General features: G+C 32.1%; 1 protein-coding gene across 1 annotated transcript in view; it reads left to right on the top strand.

Annotated features, from left to right (window-relative positions):
* The first annotated feature begins 322 nt into the window (after nt 1-322).
* LOC125076331 (cationic amino acid transporter 3) overlaps nt 323-24,873 on the top strand; it is a 77,905-nt gene continuing 53,354 nt past the window's right edge. The window contains exons 1-2 of the mRNA XM_047688450.1: nt 323-353; nt 18,745-18,884. Coding sequence (XP_047544406.1) covers nt 323-353; nt 18,745-18,884 — 171 coding nt within the window. The remainder of the gene's footprint in view (nt 354-18,744; nt 18,885-24,873) is intronic.

Below are 24,873 nucleotides of genomic sequence, written 5' to 3' on the forward strand. Positions count from 1 at the left end.
AAATGTGTCATTTTAAAACATGACATTTTATGATTATTATTATTATCTATTATTAATTTTATCATACTTATTATTTATTGAACTAAAATCCAATATATCTTTATAAAAATTGTAATAAATTATATTGTAACGAGTTGACTCTCTAGAATTCGAATTATATTATTAATTATTTAATTATTACACATCGTGTCAATGTATTTTTATGATGAGAATAAATTTGATACGGACAAATCAATCAATCAAAAGTTTACCACGTTTGACATGTTCATTGGTTTCTTATGTTTTGTTACAAAAACTTGGTGATTTGCCTAATAAAGATAAGATGATCGATGGGCCTAACGAGGGCATCGCAGGTGAGATACATGTTGTTGTTACGTTGCAATATTTTCATAAGTAAATGTTTCATCTATGATCTTCATATTATTATTCAAAAAAGAGAGAGCGGATATTTCAACCAGCTTGGTTTTTAGTTAGCACTAGCTGCGGTTCAAGACGCGGTTAATCGATTTGAAGTTTCATTTGGAACTTACTCGAACCTTAACCAGTATTGTAGAAAGGAGCAGACAGTGTCATTCACGATTTCTCGGCTTTAAGTGTTAATTACTGAGCAATCGCTAAATACGTGAATTTTATTCTAAAATCTGTCTTATTTTCGTCGTATTTCAAGGCTTCGTCAGAGAGAGGTTAATAGTACATTCTAGATTATTCTAAAACACCGTATGATGACGGTAGAATTTATGGTCCAATTACCTAAATTAAAATGGCCTATTTATCGGACTATAAAACACAAATACTTTATAAAAAAACCTCCCTTAACGATTCATTTAAATATTAAAATTGTATATTTTGAACGTTATCTGGGAAAAAAAGAGTTATTAACCTTTTGTAATCAGGTAATGGTAGTTTCAAGCCTGTGCCTGTTCCTACTGGTATTTAGAACTTTTGGAAAAATCTTATACGTAATTATGAAATATATATTAAGAAGCGACATTCATTGTTTTAATTACTTTGGATTGAATATTTTGGGCCCAAGTTATAAGTTGCACGAATAACCCGCTTTTGCAGAACAAAATCGAATAAATGTCGGCTGCGTTCCACCAATTGCCATTAGACATTACACTGTGGAAATAACTAAAATATACTACGAGCCGAGCCGTATCTAAATCGGTGAACAGTCTCTATTTTTACTGCTAAAGCTGCAGACCTAACTCTATTTAAATGAGGGACACATTGATCCTCAACCCTCACTACTACTAACATTTACATTGAATTAGGCTAAATGACTAACTTAGGTAATAACTTAGGTAGAGGTATATAAAAACTAATCGTCACGAGAAATTTTTCAACCACTGAGCAGAGTGTAGTTCAAAGAAGAACTTTACCAAAAAGTTTAAAGTAAGAAATTTATAGCGTAAAATTTTACATAGAAATGGGTACTTAACTATTATGAGAACTCTCAAAACGAATAGTTATGTTACATTAGGTAAGAAAAATGAACTGAAAAGAACGAGACAGTCAATGGAAAACGACACTAATGTATATTTTTCAGTTATTAAAAACATTCACTCGGTGGTAGGGCTCTGTGCTAGCCTGTGTCCCACACACCGCTACCGTTACCGCTCAGTCGTCATATATTCTATCGCCAAACAGCAGTACTCGGCATTATTGTGTCCCGGTTTGAACGGTGAGGGAGTCAGTATAACCTCAGGCACAAGGCATATTAGTTCCCAAAATTGGCGGCGCATTGGCGATGTAAATGTATGTATTTCTTATAACAGCATTGTCTATGAGGTATGGTGACCACTTACCATTAGGTAACCCATTTGAACGTCTGCCTATCGATATCACAATATATAAACAATATGTATTACAGAGTATATAGTTATACATACGTATGTTTAATTTTCTTATCTTAGTACGAGTAAATGAATTGGGCATAAATTTCTATTATAAAACATAAAATATTTATAAAATAACTTAAACGATTTTCAAATGTATACAAAAGTATTCATCAACATTAATTCATTAAAAATATATATATTTTTAAATCACAAGTCAAAGGCACTGGCTCCGTAAATAAAAACGGCAAAGTTAAAATGTATATATAGACATGTGACCGCAACAGTAAATAAATAAACATATGAAATAAGTATTTTGCAGAAATCTCAAACTGAAATACTAAGTTTTTATTCATATTTAAAATGCATATTAATGAGTATGAATGTTCAACGATCGTAGGTTTTTAAACGGCACAAATTGATACTAACTAACAATGAGTTCTAATTCATTATTCACTTCCAATAGAACTAGTGTTTCTTGGAATGACAATAAAAAAATATGTTAGTTTTCCACTCGAATGTCATTTGTTTCTACTTTTTTCGTACGAAATCGAAATACGGAATTATTTCAATCGATTAAATACTTCGGGAAAGTTGCTACAAGAACGTGAATTGAATTTAAGTGAAAAGTAAATTGAGGCCACTAATCCATAATATTAAATTTTTCTGAGAAAGTTTATTAATATTGAGATTGTTTTTTAAAATATACTTATATAATATACAAAGATATCATTTTAAAAGGCAATTTAGAAAAAACAATATCAATAAAATTATTGTCCAAAATAAACGATTGAAACGATTACAAATAAATAAATTACGACCCCGGCATCACGAGCTTAATTGCTATTTTTAATACAATATTTTTCTGGTATTATTTTCAGATCCGTTGTTCTTATACGCGTACATATATTATTTATGTATATATGTGTATAAATAACACAAAAGCGAGTATGTATGTGTGTGTTCACATTTATATATTAATGCTTGATATCCAAATAACTGACTACCATACAACGTATACATACATACATACATACTGCATGGTTATAATTATATTTTAATTTTATCTTTAATAACTACGAGCACTCCTTGATTTAAATCTATACTCTATAGTAATATTATAAATGCGAAAGTAACTCTGTCTGCCTTCCTTTATGTCTATCTGTCTGTTTGGGGTCCCGAGAACCCCCTAGGAATTGGAGGCCCGCAGAGTTAGGCCTACCGTCAGGATGTCACGGTAGTATGCGCAAGTGATCCCGTGACGTCTCCCAAAAAAACGAAGTGGTTTTTAGTCGGTTTTATATTGACTCACTGTACCTTCAAAGAAGAACACAACAATATTAATTATTTCTGAGTGGGTGGTACCTACCAATATGTCCTTATAATATATGTAATTGATACGTATTGATATGTATTTGTATATTTATACCTTCCTCTGGATCTTCTACAGAAATTATAATAATAGTATTACAAAGATACACGATAGTTAAAAACATGATAATTGTATTTTTATAGGTAATAACAATATACATAACTTCATTAAAAGTTAAATAATTCAATTAATCAATAATGTATTTGTTTAATGATAGTATCACACGTTCGTTAGCTTCAAAATAAAGCTGGACTCCAGATTCCCGCAAAGCTAGTCCAACTACCATTTGGCATAATATCCTTTCCCTTAGTCATTTCAATTACGTTAGTTTATTCTTGATTTTGTTCGTAATGTAATGTCGCCCATCGTTCATCCTATTACAGTAAAACTCTATCCGTAGCATAGTTTCTAGTATAATATTTTATACTGATGTTGTTTCAACATTTCAAGTTTTTCTATAATAAGGCTCACCTGCTGGTAAACTATTACTACTGCTCATAGACATCTGCAGAACCGAGGCTTTCAGGTGTGTTGTCGGCCTTTAAGGTGCAGGCTCTTTTTTGAATTTTCATCAGTCAGTCAATTTGGCTCTACAAAGTAAAAAAATCCTTAAAAGCTTTTGTGAATTTCCAGACATTAAGTGTTATCGATGGAGTTTCGATTTTTTAAGTTAAATTTAACATTTTATTCCTTTGAAGATTTTCGTTCAAATATCCTTTACAATAAATCTAAATCATTAATTTATAATACATATATTATTCAACTCTTATAAATTTTTTCGATGGTAACTAGATATGAACAACTTCGAGGTTCTTAAAGTTTCATATCCAGCATTAATATCTCGGATATGAAACTTCTAGTGTGAGCGATGAGATTACGAGCAATAATTTCGGGTTGAATATTTTCGACTCTGAGTTTTTATTACTCTTTATTTACAATCATTACTCTGAATGGATAAAATTATATAAATCCTATTAACCAATTTCCAATTAATTGCTTAAGAGGTTATTTCCATAAGCCACACTGCAAACTTTCTGTATAAAAAGTGTTAAAATCTCAATAGCTGGAAAATATAACTGGCTTTCACTGTCAAAAAATCGAAATACAAATGTATTTTATTCAAGTAGGCTTTTACGAGAACATTTTAATCATCATTTTACAGAACTATATTAAACGCATTTATTAAAGCTACAACCGGCTCGGAATTTAGATTCTACCGAGAAGAACATACTCTTCCAACATTTGAAATACATTGTGTTATTTAAATAAAATTATATATAATGTATCCTTTCTAAAAGGCAACAAGTACCTATTAGGTGCACGATTTTTTTATCGTGTATATAATCTTGTGTTAAATAATATACCTTATTCATATATGTATTTTAACAAATTTACGATACGGCAAAGTTAAAAATATCTCTAATAATTGTGTTGATGAAGAAATAATAGTATAAATATTGAATCGTTATGTATATAATCGAAATTATACAACATTATACTTCTGAAACAATATTTACTATTTATTACCCAACTAAGAGTTGGTTTAAATTATGAATGGACATGGAGTTTGGACACTATTATTCCGTAATTGGCGGCCGATGAGAATTAACGTTCATCTGTATAGTACATCTATATTTTAAAATAAGTTTAAAACCTTTACAGCGCAATTTTATTTAATAGCACTTAAATGATTTATTATAAATTATTTCATTAAATTAATCTTATCAGTTCTACACCAAAATTAACGAAGACGAAACTCAATTCAAATTTCATAGAACACCGTCGTGACCTTCACATTGAATCGTTCGGCAATTTAAACCTGATCGTCGATTTTACGGGCAATATGATAGCAAGAAAATTAGTTTAATTCCCATCCCTCCTAGTCTCATATAAACTTCCAACACATTTCCGATAATGTATATGTACCTACTGTAATTGGATTTAAAATTTGTTATCATTGAAGTTTCCCTATCATCGATATTCCAAATTCATATTCCAAAACTAATGACACTTCAATATAATCGATACCAATTATAGTAAAATAAAACAAGTGAAGTAAAATGACCTAAAAATGACCCGCATCTGAGTTAAGGCCTCCTCTCCCTTTAAGGAGAAGGTTTGCAACTTATTCCACCACGCTCCTCCAATACGGGTTGGTGGCATTATTACATATAACTTAGACATTTCCAGGTTTCCTCAAAATGTTTTCCTTTACTGCCGAGCACGGAATTAAACAAAAATTAAGAATTAAAATTCAGTAGTGCATCCCTGCGTTTAAATTTGTTTGAAATCTTCGGCCTCACATTATAGAATACTAATCAAAACACTTCCTCTTACCACTATTTTTCAGTCTGTATTAATTAGTTAATTAAAATGTTCTAGTCATAATTATTACTGTATTAATGTTTCGTTTATTTTATAGAAAAACAAGCTGTAATAGCAGGTATTAATATTTATAAGTGAATCTGATCTTGCAACTGAATTTAAAACCTGTACCAATCAATTTATTTTGTTGAAATTGCGCGCATCATTTTATTGCTGGTATTAATTCCTACCAAGTACCTACAGTATTTTAACTTTACAGTTTGTTTTATATCGATAATAAATTAAATCTTCATTCGTAATATTTAATTAAAGCTGAAATCCCTATAACTACAAAATACCAATTAGCGAATTATTAAATAAAGAATATAATTGTTTATCATAAATATTATTTAGCGTAACAACATTACTATTTCGTTCAGTACAAACTTCTAATCTGTTGACCCGTATTAGTTGTATGTATTACTTGTATGTTAATTCTTATAATAAGCGGTCATGTTTAGTCGATACCCTTCACGTTATTTACTTACGGGTGCGCTACCAGTAATTGATGGACGTTGTGACCCTCGTGTACAGTGTAAGTATTGTAAACGATTCTTAATCGAATATTGATTTTACAAGGTATATTAAATAAACAAATACTCTTAATGATATATCAATAAACAAGTAGCATGAACTTTAAACGCCTCCAATTAAATATAATAAAGACATTTTTCATACATTAAACATTTTTAGACGTACACGAAAACGTATAGACATTGGATCTGTAAGAAATATAAAGCATTCCTAGCATCGCCAATATGCCGCCAACCTGGGTAACTGAGATGTAATGTCCCTTGTGCCTTTAGTTTGCACTTGCACTTTATACCGCTCTCTAAAATTAATTCTTTGTTAAATCGTAACAATTTGTTTAATTGCAATCAAGAATCCTTTTTATTTTTCTGCTCACCTACAGCTGGAGCTCTTCAAAATAAGACCATAACCGATTTTTTATATGCAGCTATCGTTAAAATCCGGGACAAAAATCGGCTTACGCATTAATAAAATGGATTGTCAAAACGTGCCTTGTAGGAATTTTTGGTTCATATTCATTACAAACTCTCCCAGTCTGCGCCAAAGTACGTAAAAACTTATCCGCTTTGCACGAGACTCAATAAATCAATTCCGCATTGACGCTGTGTAACGAATGAAAATTAAAATGTTTATTAGCCGTTTAAAAATAAATATTTTCGTTTTATCAGAGAAAGTTCTCTTTTTAAAAAAAAAACACTTTTATTTCGTGTGAATTTTGTACTTTATTTGTAATGATACAAATATGAAGTAGAGAGTTTACGCCCCAAGCGAGCAATTAAGGTCATACGCTTTTTTTAAATATATTTTTATAATTTCACAATTTCTAAGTTCAATTAAGGTACAGACATGTCTTTGCATACCTAAGGTACGTATAGTCACTAAGCAGCATTGTATAATAAAATAATTTATTTAAAATAAAGTTAAAATGTTTTTTTAAATTTGCAATACTTATTAAATAAAAATTAAGCATGACGAAAGTGATATAATAACGGAGAATAATGTATATAACCAACATTATCATAACCATATATTTAGGTAAGCTACGTCGACATAAACCGATGCGGTTGATGTAGCGACAAAAGCGAAGCAACAAGCGCCACAAACACAAAGCCTTGTTGAGCAATACATATTTGCCCCGTTTGATGTGCACCTAAAGGCTGGAAGCAAAGCGCTGCAGTCTAGGATTACGAATATATTCCAGTAACTTCAGGGGAATTATTAGAATTAAATTACGTTCATATTAAGGAACGATGTGATGATGTCATCCTGATGATAATGATGATGTCCCCGATTTCAATCATGGTGGCCATTCTCAAGAGAATTCAGTCAACCGTACAGGGCATATTATAGTGCACAAGCAAAGGTGCACACTCATAATCAGATAATCGGAATGTGTTCAGGCACAGAACACGGCTTTACGAGTTTTACAAAGCACGTGAGTGTACCTCAACTCCCAGACTCCGGGCTGTGACTGACAATTTTTCTATAGAAAAAAAATTACACTGCACAAAATTAAAATACAACTATATTCAAAATATAAATTAGTTTCAGAAATATAACTAAAATAATAAATTCTGTTTTACTAACTGTACGAATGTGCCACTTTCCCCAACACGTCTTCAGACGGCCTCAACGGACATTGATGCTTTTAATGTTAAAAGATCACGGGTGTACGTCGCCTAATTTTATAAAATTGAAACCCGTATATTCCTCTATGGTCTGATCATATTCTTTTAACTAACCCTTATGAAGAAGTAAATGTACCTAGGGATTGAACCCATAACCTCAGGCTTTGTGACCTTATAGCCAACAACAGAGGCAGTCATAATAAACGTAATATAATAAACAAGACATGAAATTCATGCTTGTCATGTCAATAGTCTAAATTTAAAATTACAATATAATATTCCAAAAAATAGTCTAGTTCTATGAGTTTGGTAGTTTGTTCAGTTAAAAAAACGTCTCCTAATTTAGTAGTATAGATTAAGCATTGCATTAGTAGTATGCCAAATCATTAAATACAATAAATCTCATTGAAAATATATTATTTTGAGTTTAAGCGACTGTATTGCAACCGTTGTCTATTAAAAATAAAAGACTTGACGAAGAAAATCATACATCGTTCTGCTTGATGTTACGTATATAATATATATCTTATTTTAAAGAAATGTTACTTACATTTCGTATAAATTCTACGATTGCTAAATGATAGTATTATAATAAAAAGTTATTTCTATAAAAACGAGAACGTTGTTTTTTTTTTAAATATTTCTTCGATCATAATTTATATGTATTAATATAAGAGCATAATTTTAGTTATTACATACACGAAGCTATTCCAACGCTTTCTCAACGTTACACTGTGCACTATGTGAATATACACAGTGTAATACAAATAGTTTATTTGGTTGAATATGTCAATAAAGACTAAAAGTCCAAATTTAAAATATTAAGCTTTTAATATATTTTGATTTCTGATATAATTTTTATCCTGTATGATGACATTTACCTTTATTACACAGTTTCAATTAAGCGATTATTTATCACAACTAGCAACACTAGCCCTACAGTTCAAATTAAAAAAAATGTAGCTCACATATCAATTTATTTATGTAATTGCATTTTATTCAAACAGAGAAAACAGTATTATTGATGTCATTCGATCGATGTTAGTTGTCATTCGTTCATGTCATTCGTTACGCTTAGGTTCATTTCCATGATATTCATTGTCTGATATATTTATTATCCGAATTTAATATGTAGGTAAAGATTCTTCTTTGAATTTGATGTATTTCATATTATATTTCCCGAAGATTTTCTAATCATTAAATGTAACGCTCTTGAGAAGTTAAGAAAGAAAGAACAACAAGAAGAAATTAAGGACTCAATATCTATTGAGAACGTTGAAAATATAAGCAACTTTTATATTGAAGAGGTCTTCAATATAAAAGTTGCTATAAAAATATTAATTGGAAATATTACTCGATAACTTACTAAATAGAAAATAATTAGTAAGAGTGTATATACCAATTTTTTTACCAGATTAAAACATCAGGTTTCTTACGATGTTCAACTTTATCTCCGGCATAAGATGAGTTATAAAGGCAAATTAAGCATATGAAAATAGTGCATTCAGTACTTATCTGGATATGAATCGGCATTATTTTTTTAAGATTAAGTTTCACCACTATGCCATTACGGCACTCAGATATAAGAGAAAAAATTGTTTACTTATATTTCGGTTCCATGCGGTTACTACTTATTAAACTTACATTAATACATATGATTAGTATCATCGTTTATGGTTTCGATATACAAATAAGCCTCTTTAATTTTGTATATTTTACGAAATATACTTAAACTAATGTCGGTATATACTTAACGTAATCTTTATCAAAATAGACCGCATAAGCATGTTAAGAAGATTCTCATAGTTTCAGTTGCGCTTAAACTATCCATTTTGCAGCTCTTAAAGTAACAGTAAAACGCGTCGGAAAAACTGTGTGGGCCGTATGATAAGATTTATTACCACTTTCTAGGCTGACTGAGCACGGACGACGACACACAACGCTGATTTGTTTAAAAGCATAGTTTGTTTAAAAGCATCCTTTTAAAAACGATAAATTAATTATATTGTAGCAGGGTTTATTTTGTCTAAAAAATTATGATGTTTTAAGGTCATAAGTAGTATATGACTATCTACTAGACAAACGGGATAATCAGCATCAGATCCTATATCTGTGTGTATAGGTATATAATATATAATATTATGTTATATGCTTACAAATATCTGTATAGAAATATTTGGTAAGCCGCGAAACCTATTGAGCTTATCCCACTAATTGTGTTATTAAGTTTAATTCTAATAGGATAATTATGTTTACAGGATCGTTGTTATTGATTTCTCTAGCCAAACATTAAGGTCAAGTTAAATTTATAAATAAACAAATGAATTAATGTAAAAAAAGAAACATTTAATTCGGGATTCTTCTTGTTATACTTTACAGATCTAAATTAGTGAAAGATGAGATATCTTTGTGATGATGAAAATTAAAGATGCTGCTTTAATTATCCCATAGTTGGGGAAATGCCTATACTCTCGAGACTTGGAGGTTATTCCATCACGATGCTACACAGGTTATGGTATGATGTTATTCTTAACCTACGTAAATGGGATGAAATTTGTAAATTTGGCAGTTGCTCTAGATCGAAACCGCAAACTCTTGGTTAAGATATACCTATATAACCACGTCATTGGATACAAAGCTCACCAAGTCAATATAATAACTAATCAATGACAGGAAATACTTGCATGTACACTCGAGAATTTAATTTAGTTACAAATCAATAAGTATATTTTATTCAATACTAGCTATCCGAGCTGCGTTTGCAAGAAAAGATCACACACCACTTAAATTTAAAGATTAAATATAGGCAATTTTAAGCAAGTTTTGTTTTTTTTTTGGTCAGTTATCGGACCATCCGTTTCGCAACAAACGACTTTTTTAGAATTATGTCGTGTAAAATCCAATTCTTATTTAAGTATATTAAATGACAAAATTTATAAACATATTTATCTAACTTAGGATCGATAATTAATTAGAAAGAATGGCTTCTTATAAAACGTATAGTTCCCACTAATCTTTAATAAACAAAAATTTCTATTATGAGTGTATCTTACACACATGCTTCATCTTTATTTATCTTTATTTATCATAGATAATTTTCTGGTGCACTGTTTCGATTTACCTCATTTGGTTTCGCCATCGTTAGCCATGTAAGCAAATGACTACAGTTTTTCGACAAAATACCATCGTAGTTCCATTTCGTACAAAATATTTACAAATTATAGATAAAAACCTCAAACGCTTATTGCGCTTTCTATTACTGAAAACTGCATCTAAATCATATGAGAGTTGTAGAAAAAGTAAACGGAGATGAACAGACTTTGTTTTAGAATTGATGAAGCTTCTGTGGAAGCCCGTCTAAGTAGATACCACACAGTCATTACATATTCTACCGCAAAACAGCAACACTGAGCAGGTACTTTTGTGTTTCGGTGTGTGAGCCGGAGCAACTACAGGTATATACTTACTCATTTTTGATGTAAAGAATGGTTGATATTTCTTACAATGCCAATGATTATTGGCACTAGTGTATTGTGACAAATTACCATCCAGTGGCTTACCTAAAAAATATGTGCCATTCGTTTACGTAATATTTTTACCTTTAAAATATTATTAATCAGTAACCGTTTTTATATATTTTTACGGCGTAAAAAATACTTTTATGTTATAAAAGCTTAAACCGATTTCGAAATAAAAAAAGAAGTCTACTCGTGGCCTGAGGGCTTGCACCGTCACGCGTACCATACATCAAACGGATACAAATACACCGACGGGCAACAAAGTTATCCTATTGGGTTCCGTTTATTTAATTTTGAGGTAAGGGCTCGGCTTCCTCTTTGACAAACACATAGACAAGATGACATACATTTATCTTTTTTTTACGTTGCGAAAATATTGAAAATGTCACCGGCTAAAAAAGGAAGTGACTAGCCTACAGAGCAAATATGAGAAAAGTATTTTTTAATATGTGATAATAAAACTGCAAACATACATACATAAAAACACATAAGCAGCCCGTAAATGTCCCACTGCTGGGATAAAGGCCTCCTCTCCCTTTGAGGAGAAGGTTTGGAGCATATTCCACCACGCTGCTCCAATGCGGGTTGGCGGAATACACATGTGGCTGAATTTCGTTGAAATTAGACACATGCAGGTTTCCTCACGATGTTTTCCTTCACCGCCGAGCACGAGATGAATTATAAACACAAATTAAGCACATGAAATTTCAGTGGTGCCTGCCTGGGTTTGAACCCGAAATCATCGGTTAAGATGCACGCGTTCTAACCACTGGGCCATCATCACAAAACTGCAAGCCATAGTTAAATTTAAGATATTTATCTTAACTTTGCTTAATATATAGATAAGAGGTTAATGATTCATTTAAAACTTACTAATTAAGTTAGTCTACCAATAATAAAGTATTTTAATAGATATTCATTTTAACGATTTTCCTATGTGTAGGGTCCTTGACCAATTTGCCTTGACGCTTCATACTAAGATTATCGACACACCAGCAACACATCGTTTAATGGACCAACTGCCTTAAGGGCTTCGGATACAGCTGTGTCAATTTTAGGGAATTGAAATGCATTCAGTAGTCCGAGTTAAAGAAATTACTATATTGTCACTAATAAGTACGTTTTAGCACAAATGTACATAGTTTTATTATTATTTATTGAGTTAGTTACACCGTCGACTTAACGCCTAACACTTAAAATAAACAATTTAAATAACTATACGAAGTTTAAAGGTTTTAATAATATTGTATAAGTGTACAAATATAGATGGAAAAATACAACAGACATAGATCTCTGTATCAGAATAGACCCTGGCACAGCAAATTTTAGCATATATGTTATAAAATGATATAACATATCAATATTATTATTTATATCAAAATATATTAATATATCAAACATCTTCAATATACTTCTTACATTTAATTTATGTTACAAATATTATTCAAATCTTATACAGTATGTTAGAAATACTTTCATCTTGAGAAAAGGAAAATACATAAAACTACCCATACTGCAATGTAATGAAAAATGATATTTCCGGAGAAATTCTAGTGATATCTTAGATATAAAAATCATACGTAACATTAATGTTTGCGTTTCGTGCATTTATTTTAATGTATCTAATATTTTATTAAAATAAGATTGTACTTTGAAATTTTGGTCAATATCCGAATTTGCATCTTTTTCAATTATTCTTTACGACTTAACTCTAATATTAAGAGTAGCCCACTTCGAATAAATGTAATAATAATGTTATTATTAAAATATTTTTACATGCTTGGTTAGAAAACTGACGTCATTCAATGAATGGAAATATATGATTTGGTCGCGTGACAGGCTGTATTTACAGTTATTATGCTTTAAGAAACTATTGCTCGTTGGTCATCATGATAGCGCTGGTGTGACTTGTAGTTTAACATAAATCACATATATTATTAATGCACGTTTACTTCGATGCTCAGAATCAGTCTTAAAATAAACAGAATCGAAAAGGCAAACTTTAGCAGCAAGGCAACGGTAAGATCTTTGAACAATTCAGTACAATTAGAATGCTAAAAAATCGACACCACTTTGTATTTGTTTAACACCTTTCGTTTGAATTACTAGCGCTTTAACAGTGTCAAAAAAATGCTACACCATATATTCATATCTGATACCTCAATTTATTTTCATATTTCTTATAAACAAGATGAAAATCGTTGAGGCAGACACAGTCTTATTATATTCCGAAAGCTATTTGGATAATTTTAAAAAAACATCGAAAAGAAACTTCTAGACCTTCTATATTTGAATATAGAGTACTACTTATATTCGATTATATTGGTTACATATTATAATAAAAAACTTTAGAAAGAAGATGAATTAAGAAATATCTTAATCCTGAATACGAAACATCGTATTCAGGATGTCATAGTGAATCAAATGGGTGGAACTATGAGCCAACGATTTACACAAGTAAAGACATTTTATTTTACTTCATATCCCTTGATAATGCATAAGCCTTTCATGTCATTATTGATTTTTTATTTTTAGTTTGGCTTTGTCTTTCAACTCGAGAGGCTATACGATCCTTGTTACTTAAAGAGCTGTAACGCGAAATCGTGGCAGACGGACATAAATTTTCTGAAACAAACGATGCATCGAGTCGGAAACATGAAATAAACATAATAAGCCGAAATACTCAACAGCATCTGTTGCGAACATTAGGCCATAATTTAAAACTATTGTATAATAAATACATTTAATATTAGGTACTTTGTTAATTTTAGAAAATTACCTCGTATAATCAGACGATATTGTCCAGTGGGTACAAAACTTTGTCAGAATTCAACTCGATATAAAATTTATTAAAAATTACTATAATTATTTAAACGACCTTTAAATTTATGTTATAAATGTGTAGGTGTACTTGTTTGTTACGCTTACTACTTAAAGAATTGTTATCAAATTTTGAATACACGTTCCCAGAGCCGAGAGTGCCCAATGGTTAGAACACGTGCATCTGAACCGATGATTGCGGGTTCAAACCCAGGCAAAGCACCACTGAATTTTCATGTGCCTAATTTGTGTTTATAATTCATCTCGTGCTCGGCGGTGAAGGAAAACATCGTGAGAATGCATGTGTCTAATTTCTACGAAATTCTGCCACATGTGTATTCAACCAACCCGCATTGCATGCATTACGCACCAAGCAGCAGTGGTTGGATATGCTCCAAACCATCTCCTCAATTTGAGAGGAGGCCTTGGACCAGCAGTGGGAAATTTACAGGCTGTTAATGTTAAAATGTTACCAGAGTTACAGAACAGGGCAGGCAAACAGCTGATGAGTTAAGTATATGTATTAAGAAAGGTTATGGACCATAGACCATTATACGCTACGAACTAAGAGGGGACTATTACTACAGGAACGTTTAAAGCGGGTGAAAAAGCGCGCAGCTACTCTACTTATATATAGAGGTTTACGTGACGGATTACGAATACATTCCAAATATAATTTGTTCTCATATCAGCAGTCAAATGAAAATTCTTGGACAAACTGTACAACAATGACGTATGGACCGCTTAACTACTGGAATTTTATGAAATACGTACAGTACATACGTATATGGAGTAGTTTGAATAAAATACAGTCGACATACAGAAATATATATATATATATATATATATATTCCTGAATTTATTTTGGTTTGGTCACAAATACGTGATCTAGGTACGTAGTGTGGTTTTAGTTTGTGGCGTTCATACAAACTCTCTGCTCCCTCGAGCCCATACTATGGACGCACACAAAGTTGAGCCGACAATTGTAGAGAACTTAACGTACGTGCGTACAAACATATATCAAGAAGAAAAGTGGAATTTGTAGATCATGACTAACTTTGTCGTACTCTCTGTGTGAATCGTACATTCTATAGAATGTCATACGATACTTGCTATCTCATTATAATGATTTAATTTACATCCGAAAGCGAGTTAAATTAATATGTATTGCGGTTCCGGACTGAAATGAAATCTGAGATCGTCGGTTAAGATCGAAATGATCGATTCAAGCCATTGGATCATTGCGATGACTTTTAAAATTTATTAACTTATTAAATTATAATAAGATGGAAACTAGTGAAAATACCTATTAATTTATTCATCTTTTCAAAAATAATCAACAATACTTAACAATTTCTTGGTGGTAGGGTTTTGTGCAAGCCCGTCTGGGTAGGTACCACCCACACATCAGATATTGTATCTCCAAATAACAGTACTCTGTATTGTTGTGTTCCGGTTAGAAGGGTGAGTGAGCCAGTCTAATCACAGGCTCAAGGGACGTAACATCTTAGTTCCTAAGGTTGGCAAGGCAAATAAGTGATGTAAAGAATGGTTAATATTTCTTACAGCGCCTTTGTCTATGGGCGTCGGTGATTACTTACCATCAGGTGGCCTATAAGCTCGTCCGCCAACCAATGCCATTAAAAAAAATACAAATAACGACAAACGCATCGTGAAATGAAAATGTATCCGATTCTATCAATTAGAAGCGATGAGTATTCATCATTACCAACTATAATTAATTGCTTTTGCTATCTTTGTGCTGGTATTTAATCAGATTTCCCGTCTCAGAGCGTGCACCCCAAGATTAAATCCGTATACGTTAGGAACGTTAACGTTTGTAAGACGAAATCAAACTTATCTATACTGATATTATAAATGAAATAGTAACTAGTCTGTCTGCCTGTGTGTTTGTTAAGCTTTCGCGTCCAAAGTACAGAACCGAATTTGATAAAATTTAGTATAAAGTTTACTTGGTGGTAGGGCTACGTACAAGCCCGTCTAGGTTGGTTACTACTCCCTCACCAGATATTCTAGCGCGAAATAGTAGTATTCAGTATTAACGAACTCCGTAGTCGAGTAGTGTATATACCGGTTTTCATGGTTATGCCACTCCGAGGTCCCGGGTTCGATTCTCGGCCGAGTTGATGTAGAAAAAGTTCATTAGTTTTCTATGTTTTCTTGGGTCTGGGTATTTGTGGTACCTTCGTTACTTCTGATTTTCCATAACACAAGTGCTTTAGTTACTTACATTGGGATCAGAGTGATGTATTTGATGTTGTCCAATAGTAATTTATTTATTTATTGTTGTATTCCGGTTTGAAGGGTGAGTGAGTCAGTGTATTTACAGGTACAAAAAAACATAACATCTTAGTCCCCAAGGTTGGTGGTGCATTGGCGATGTAAGGAATGGTTAATATTTCTTACAATGTCATTGTATATGAGAGTTCTACTTAAATCATAGAATAATGAAGCAAGCTTGAACTTTCTTAATTTTTATAGGTTATATACTATACTATAAAGGCTACATTTTATACCTAACCCCTGACAACCAACCCCTAAAACGAGAGAGTCACATACGTCGTATAATATAAATCTTTGAGGTAATTGATATGTTTCAATCCATGTTTCATGTAAAAACTAGTTGTCTATAAAAAAATCGTGCTTGTATCGCATATTAAAATATGTTGTATGGTTCTAATCACAAAAAAAAAAAACTATAAATTGTTTTTTTGTTCATGTGGCACTATCAAATCTGAACGAATTTAATAGAAATCAAAATTATATAGTATAAGCCACATCCAAACGTTGTGTTGCATTGTATCGTAAAAGCATTGCAGTATTGCAGTATTGCATGCATTACATTTTTCCGTTCCCTATTACCGGGGAAGCCTGTACCGACTTACAATTTAATACCTTAAACAGATAACTCGGCAAAAGGAACTGCACCAATCTGTATTCTAATTAGAATACATTTAAAGAAATATAATTTCATTGCAAATGCGATGGTATAATATTGAATCCGATAACCATTCATAAATTAATATTGCCATTAATAAGTACAGACAGAGATGTTCTGTGAAATAGAGACCAATATACCAAAATTGTTGAAGCTCACAATAATTCGCATAAATAAAACCTAAAATTTATCAAATGTTATCCATTATTTACCGAACACCCTGAATATACGTCATCGGACGTAGGCGTGTATACTATATGTACTAATAGACTTGAGTGGGAACAGACATGATCTATATAGTATATGCTTTATAACTTTCCTCAGAGACACTATTATCGAGTCTTGACGTTATCGCTTCAACAATAGTTGAGTTAATCGATACATGGAACCTTCCATGCTATAATATAACTAAATTATGGATCATTAAAGAGATTAAACTTTGTTAACACTTACATCACTTTTTATATGATCGTGTAATTATTGTCGCTTTAAACGAGTAATGTTCTGAAAGCGTTTATTGCTAAAACATTGCATAGTCACCTAGAGAAATGTAATCTCGCGAATAACGGTATGTTTATCGTGACGCTTGTTAATTATTCTTTAATTATAGCCCTTATCGTTGTTAAATAAATTTATTTTATTTTATTTTGTTTTTACAAAATATTTTTCGTTTCTACCAAAGCTATGTATAGGAGTGCTTTCTCCGAATTCGTGACCAGTACGCTTTCATAAATACAACTATGAATATTATTTTTAAAGGCTCGTTGGTTTTTATGCAAGCAATATAGTTTCAAAGTTATAATAATATAAAAGGTTAGTTATAGAGCGCTACAAATATCAACTTAAATTAGTTTTATTTATAACGTGGATAAAGCAAGTAATGACGTAAGGTTTTATAATAACTTCTAGTTTTATAAAAATAATATTTTTTACATTATAATAAATGATTAAATATATCATGCTACCGTATGTACATATCTTCCTATATGACTTCTCGCCGCCGCAGCCATTCCAAAGGGTGATTACGTAAGACTTACTAAAGTGCGCAACTGTGCGTGAAAGCACAAATACACTGTCTATTCTCTCATTCTCATAATCCGATAGAATGGCAAATCTGACCCGTTTGGAAAGAGTTCAGTGGCAGGACCACAGTCTTTACATATTTTCCTCGGCTTGATTTCCACTTTCTGCCTTTCCAGGTCTTATCTAAAAAAAACTCACGACGATATTTTATTGAATTGACCTAGGATTTGGATTCCGATTTTTTGGCCTTATAAGGTAGTGATCTTGGTCTGGTTGCAGACAATTTGTCTCCCTTTATAACACGCATTATTCAAATCAAGAAGCTTTTTCAATTATTTATTATATAATCACAATATTAATTACATTTATTTATTATTATGACATAAATTGTATATGTTATCTCGAGTTATGTTTTAGTAATAAGGATGATTTATTTGGCGTAAAGCTGTTGGTTAGCGCAGTCGTAACTGCAAACTAATGTTTACGAGTTAAACACAGGACATTGGGGATGTGAGGTCTAGTCGAGGATAAGATGCAAGTTTGCTAAATATTCCTATATATCATACGACGCTTCACCGCCGGTTTTTCTGAAGCGACCAATATTCAGACAAACTAAAACAAAATCTTTCCACCTATAAAACTTAACGGACTGTTATATTCTTGGAAAATAAAAAGACATTTTTATTTTCAGATATGCAAAGGCTTCGGGACGTGGACTGGGCGGCGCTACGTCGTGATGGCCACAATATATTCACCAAATTAATTCGGACACGTGATCCTCGTTCGGGGGATGGCGAAGAGGTCACCGTGCCAACCAGACAGCGTCTTTCCGTAAGTGTTACCAATAATTTTAAGATTATAACAGATTATAACAGAGCTTTGTTAAAGATATGCTTTAATTGCATTTGTATTTCTTAAGCAATAAAATCTAGTATATAATCCATTTTTTAATACGCCTGAATTTACTTTACTTTTATAACCCAAGTCTTAACATGTTAGATAGTTTACATTATATTTATGAATAAAATTCATAATGTCAAAATTGAAAGTTTACACAAAGTAAATATTTTGCTTATCTCGCTAGAATTATGCCACGATAACTAACGACATATTGACCGCATTTAACGCAAAATTGCCTGGCAGAAAGGCGTCATAATTTTGTAACGAATTTAGTTATAACCGCTTTAGCTCAACAACACCGAACAAAGCCCGACTTTATTCATAAAATGCTTGCAACGACAATTTTGTTATTTTTAAAAAGGTACATTCTTATGTTTTTGAGCTAGTCTATAAAAAGTGAAAATATTTGTCGTCCAATTGTGAAAGGATCGTTTACTCGTAGAATCACAATTGCGGTAGCTACTTTTCATTCGCATTACACTTTCTATAAACATTTTAAATAAGTTCTGAATAAATTGAAAATATAAATTATGCATTTTACGTAACAGTAGAAATATTTTTATGTTACTATTTAGTTTTCATAACAAGAATTATTTAATAAAATATCGTCTCAATTGTTTCGAATAAAATAAAATAAAAATATTTTTATTCAATAATAGGTACTCTTACAAGCCCTATTGTTTTTAAAAGGCGCGATCCATTTATTTTTATTTTTTTGGATTTGAGACTGGAAAACAGACCACGTGATGTTAAGGGGTCACTACGGACCATAGAAATTGGCTCCGAAGGCATATTATTTATCCCTTATCTATACATGATACCTACCTTGCACTAATACTGGCATCTATAATCATTTTTCACCATCATAGTAATAGCATTGGAAAATTATCTGCAAGATAATTTCTTATAATTACAAATATATAACATATTTATATTTTAAATCTGTGCACATCATAAATGTACCTTAATTTATTCATATTAAATACCTAATAATTGTAAAAGAGAAAACACGTACTATTATTATTGATATATAAAATATTACTATGATTTATAATGTAAAACATTATTTTAATTTAAAAATGTAGATGTGTGATAAAACCAATGGACCATGGGAACTTCTGTATGTATGATAATATATTTTATTCATGAACATAACACAAATGCGCGAAAAAATTACAAGGATGAGAAATATTTCCATTACGTAACAATGCAATGCAATTCTCAATACAAATGCAGAACGAACGTACTAAGTACGCGAACCAGAATATTTCCGAGACTAAGATGAACGTTTTCGCGATATATCCGGCGCGAACAATCAACATTTCATTTGTTCCATTATTTATGGCAATGAATGCAGGAACTAAAGGTTAGTTGAGCACACTTGACAATAAAAGCACTATCGTAGAATGAAATAAATAGAAATAAAACGTTAACAACACAGCAATACTTGTATGAGAAGTTATTGTAAGAAATAGTGGGAGTTTTAAACTGCTCTCATTGTATATCTTCTTCTATCTTAACATTTATTTTATTTTATTATGAACGAAGACGCAATCTTTTAGAAACCACTCGTAAATGTAATCTATACTTATATAATGGTAAATAATATAATATATTTTATTGACAGCTTAATTTAACCTAATCATCATGAAGCTTTAAGGTCAGCTATCCTAGAGGTTCGGTGAAGAATGTCAAGTAGATCATAGAAAAGTTACCGATAGCGGTATTCGATGTAAAAATTATACGCCTTCAGCATATTCATAAACATTCTTCACGAGTAGAGTTCTGGAAAAACTTGCCAGTTTGAGAAGTTTTGCACACGCGGCTCTGAATTCCCTTTGACGTTGTACATTCTTTCACTACGAGTCTGCACCGGCAAATGCTAACAGCGAATTTTGAGTAACCCAATAGTACCGTCATCAATAATTATATATTTACATATTTATCTATCTTTTTGAGAATAAATAACTTCAACTCTCATTGGAAATTTATATATAATATAATAAAATACATGAAAGTTGGTAACTTCTATGCCGCCACAACGCAACGCTAACGATATTAATAATAAATACTTTGTTCTTAAAGTTCATATTTAATAGTATTAACTTTATATATGTATAGTAAGATTCACTTGGTGGTAGCGCTTTGTGCTAGCCCTACCCACTCACCAGATATTCTATCGCCCAACAGCACCCATTACCCAGTATAGCCGTGTACCCATTTTAAGGGTGAGTGAGCCAGTACAGTCACAGAAACAAGGAACACAACATCTTGGTCCCCAAGGTTGGTCGCACATTGGCGATGTAAAGAATGTTTTTATATTTCTTACAACGCCATCGTCTATGGGCAGTTCTGACCACTTACCATTAGGTGCTCTTCCACCTATATCATAAAAAAAAAACAAAAGAATTGTTCTTAAAACGTGAATTTCTCATAACAAGAATAGTACAATAATTATTATCAATTCATTATATGAAAAATATACAAACGCTTCAAGCGTACTACGTGATTAATACTGTATCAATAATAAACACTCGAGACATTAAACCCCTGCAACAATTAACGTTGTGTATGGACTCTGGGGATCTCATAATGAAAGCCCCGGATTTACGCCGGAATATACATAGGCTGAAAAACGTTTGCCCTGTTTTCCTTATAATATGAAAAAGCGAAAGGCAGGGAACTGGGAGCTTTGGCGCATCTTAAAAGAGAGCTAAGTCGTATCAGTGGATTGCGATTGGCTGATGATGGATCGGTGTAAAATTATATAGTTGTTGTTTCTATTATCTAATTTCATTATCATTATACAATAGACGGCTCACTAGTCGTTGCGGATAATGAAATTAAATTATTCTTTATACGCTCACGTATCGCTCAACGAAAAGGAGGTGGCGCGCGTAATTTGAAGAAATTCTCCCCCCTCATGATCTTCAAGTGAGCCAGGTCGTCCTACTTGAATGTAATTTACTATTAAGCGTCTCTTGTTCAAAAATTAAATTACGATTGACTCAGATACGTGAAATTTGGCAGGCTTGAAACGTTTACGTCGTTGTCATGTTTGGCTAACGCCCAGTGTGCATCCAGAGTCGATAAATTTATTACATTTACCTTATGCGATTACTATGAGAACTACATTAATCCTTTTTATCTTTTCATTTAATTATATTGTAAATTGATATCATTTTCTTGTCGTGCGGCTACCGTAGACTAGAAACAATAAACCTTATTTCAAACGGGGTAAGGGGCTACCATTAAGTGCATCCACCAATGGAGCATGTGAGACTTAACCACTCGCATGATTTATCCAATTAAAAGGGCCGAGATGTCCCAGTGCCTAGAACATATGAAGCTTAACCAAAGATTAAGGGTTCAAACTCCACAAGCATCATTGAATTTAAATTTGTTTAATGTGTATTAATAATTTATCTCGTGCTCGCTGACGAAGCAAATATTCGTGAAAAAACCTGCATGTGTCGGATGAAAATATGCTGCACGGGTAATGTACTAACCCAGTTTACCTCAAACGGAGAGGAGGTAAGACTTCCTTCTCAGGTAGCTTTGAGAGATTTACAGGAAGTTCCTTTTATCTAGTTTATTTAAAAGTAATTATGATTATAAAACCGTAACATTATTAGACTTGAAAGAAATGTTCAGACAAATTGCTTTACATAATTAATATTTAAATCAACTTTGTTAATAAAACTTTGAAATAATAAATGAAGCTACTAATATTGCCACAGAAGCCAACATATTTTCCATTAAGTAAACTACTTTAAAAAAAAGAACCTTCGATACTTTATTATTCATGGAACCGATACGAATTGTTATTTAATATGAAAAAAGTGTTCTTTATTAAAATGAAAGAATATTATAAATCCCGAAGTCCCTCATCTCAAGTTTAACGAAACCTTTATTTATGCAGCTACTTAAATACTAATTTACTGCAAATGAAACGACTTAAGTTGTAATAAAAATTACTTTAACGTCTTGAACTATTCTATTGAGTATCAATTACTAATTGATTTCATTTTCAATAGTCCTCGATGCCTTTTAAAGTTATCTGGTATGTCTGTTTTAATGAAAAATCTTTTTTGAAATGCTTCGCAGTTATCTTATAAATGCATAACATTACTTAATTTATCATAATATTTACTATACCAAAACATTTACTTAAGTTAAGTATTACATATAAACAATACAATATAACATAAATTAGAAGCAAAAAGACTTAGCAAAAACAAGCTTCTAAATATAACATTTGCTGAATAATATGCTTTTGACCTTTGATTTGTTCCTTCGTCTGGAGCAAGTCAATTATTGTGTAGAATCAATTTACGCTTACCTTAAAAATTCGATGTTGTGGGAAATTAATACGGTAGAATAAGATGATATGTGTTCTATTTAATATTAAAAAACAATGAACGACAGAGTAGAGCAATTCAGCTGAGCATCAAACTTGTAACAACGTAAATATTTAACTACTTTAATTCTACAATGTGTAAATAAAAATCATAAAGTATACTAGCTATAATTGCTCGAAATTGTTTGTCATACAGTAAATGAAAGTACGTGAACACACTATGCATATGAAATTGCCACCGCAGCAGTTGTTACATCGCTTCGTTACGTATTTCTTATTCATATGTTATCATTACTCTCGCTGACCATAAAGTGTTATCTAAAGTTTTCTTAGTAACGAATATTACGAAATATCCGAACGACCAGAAACATTGCGGTTTAAAGTCAAATATCATGGTTGTGATAGTTTAACCTGAGAAATTCCGAGCGGAAAGTCCGTAAGTAATTGCACGATGGTCGTAAACGAAATGCCTTTGCAGAACATCGCAATCAAAACAATTCTTGAAAATACTTCCTCTGAAAGTTTATATAAATCTGATAAACTTTCAGGTCTCTTGAGAATTCTGATGTTATGAAATTAATAGGGAATTATAATTATAATGAATCAACTATTTTCTTTCAAATGGACTGAACGTTGAAATTACATTCAGCATTTGAATTCTCAATAATAGCCCGGATATTACTTTCGGTGAATCCACGTATGCAATCCACTTGGCCATCTCGCTCAGACTTTATTGTGACCTAATTTAATTTACGAACATAGGAAATTCGAAGAAGAGGTATCGCTGATGAACCAAGCGCTCTTTACTTTCAGTCTGTCATTCGCACGCGCTCTTCTCATTCCAGATTCCGTTCAAATGAAAATAATTTATTTTTTCTAACGTTCGTTTTATTTAATATATAACTCAAATACTTAAAAAATAGAATATGTAGTTATATCCAAATTACCTGAATTCAAAGGTTAGTGCAGCTTTAATTAAATGATTTGAATTTGCATATATTAAATGTGCTATATCTTAGAAGGTTAAGGTGTTGATAGATTGATATGCCCTGTGTGTTTGTTATACACAGGGTTTGGTCAAAATACCGTCAAAACAGGAAGGCCCATGTCTGGACAAAAGCTTCAAGGTTGATGGATGCAAGGATTACTTGAATTTAATGACCTATAAATATACACCGCTTCTCGTGAGCGGAAACCCTACGAACCAATGAGTCAATGAGTGGAGGTTAGGTTGACCGGTCAATTTCCAATGTCTACGGATCCAAATTCGTGCCACTTGTGAATCAGGGCTCTATCTGGATCTAGCCCAACGAGATCTGATTCGCAGATGGTCGGACCTCTCTCTGGGGCCTCCATCAGCAGACCTGGCGTAAGTGAAGGCCATTCCATCCCATTGGAGTCGCTGGGTGGAATGGAGTTACGGAACACACATATTCAGGATAACGCAAATGCTTGCCGGATATGGTTGCTTATTATAATAAGGTGAGAAATGACACCCTCCTACCACGAGTGTGGTGCACCACAGCGCGTCACGCACGCACGAGTGTGCTACCTGGAGAC

The sequence above is a fragment of the Vanessa atalanta genome, chromosome Z (assembly GCF_905147765.1).
Source record: "Vanessa atalanta chromosome Z, ilVanAtal1.2, whole genome shotgun sequence".
Classification (NCBI taxonomy): domain Eukaryota; kingdom Metazoa; phylum Arthropoda; class Insecta; order Lepidoptera; family Nymphalidae; genus Vanessa; species Vanessa atalanta.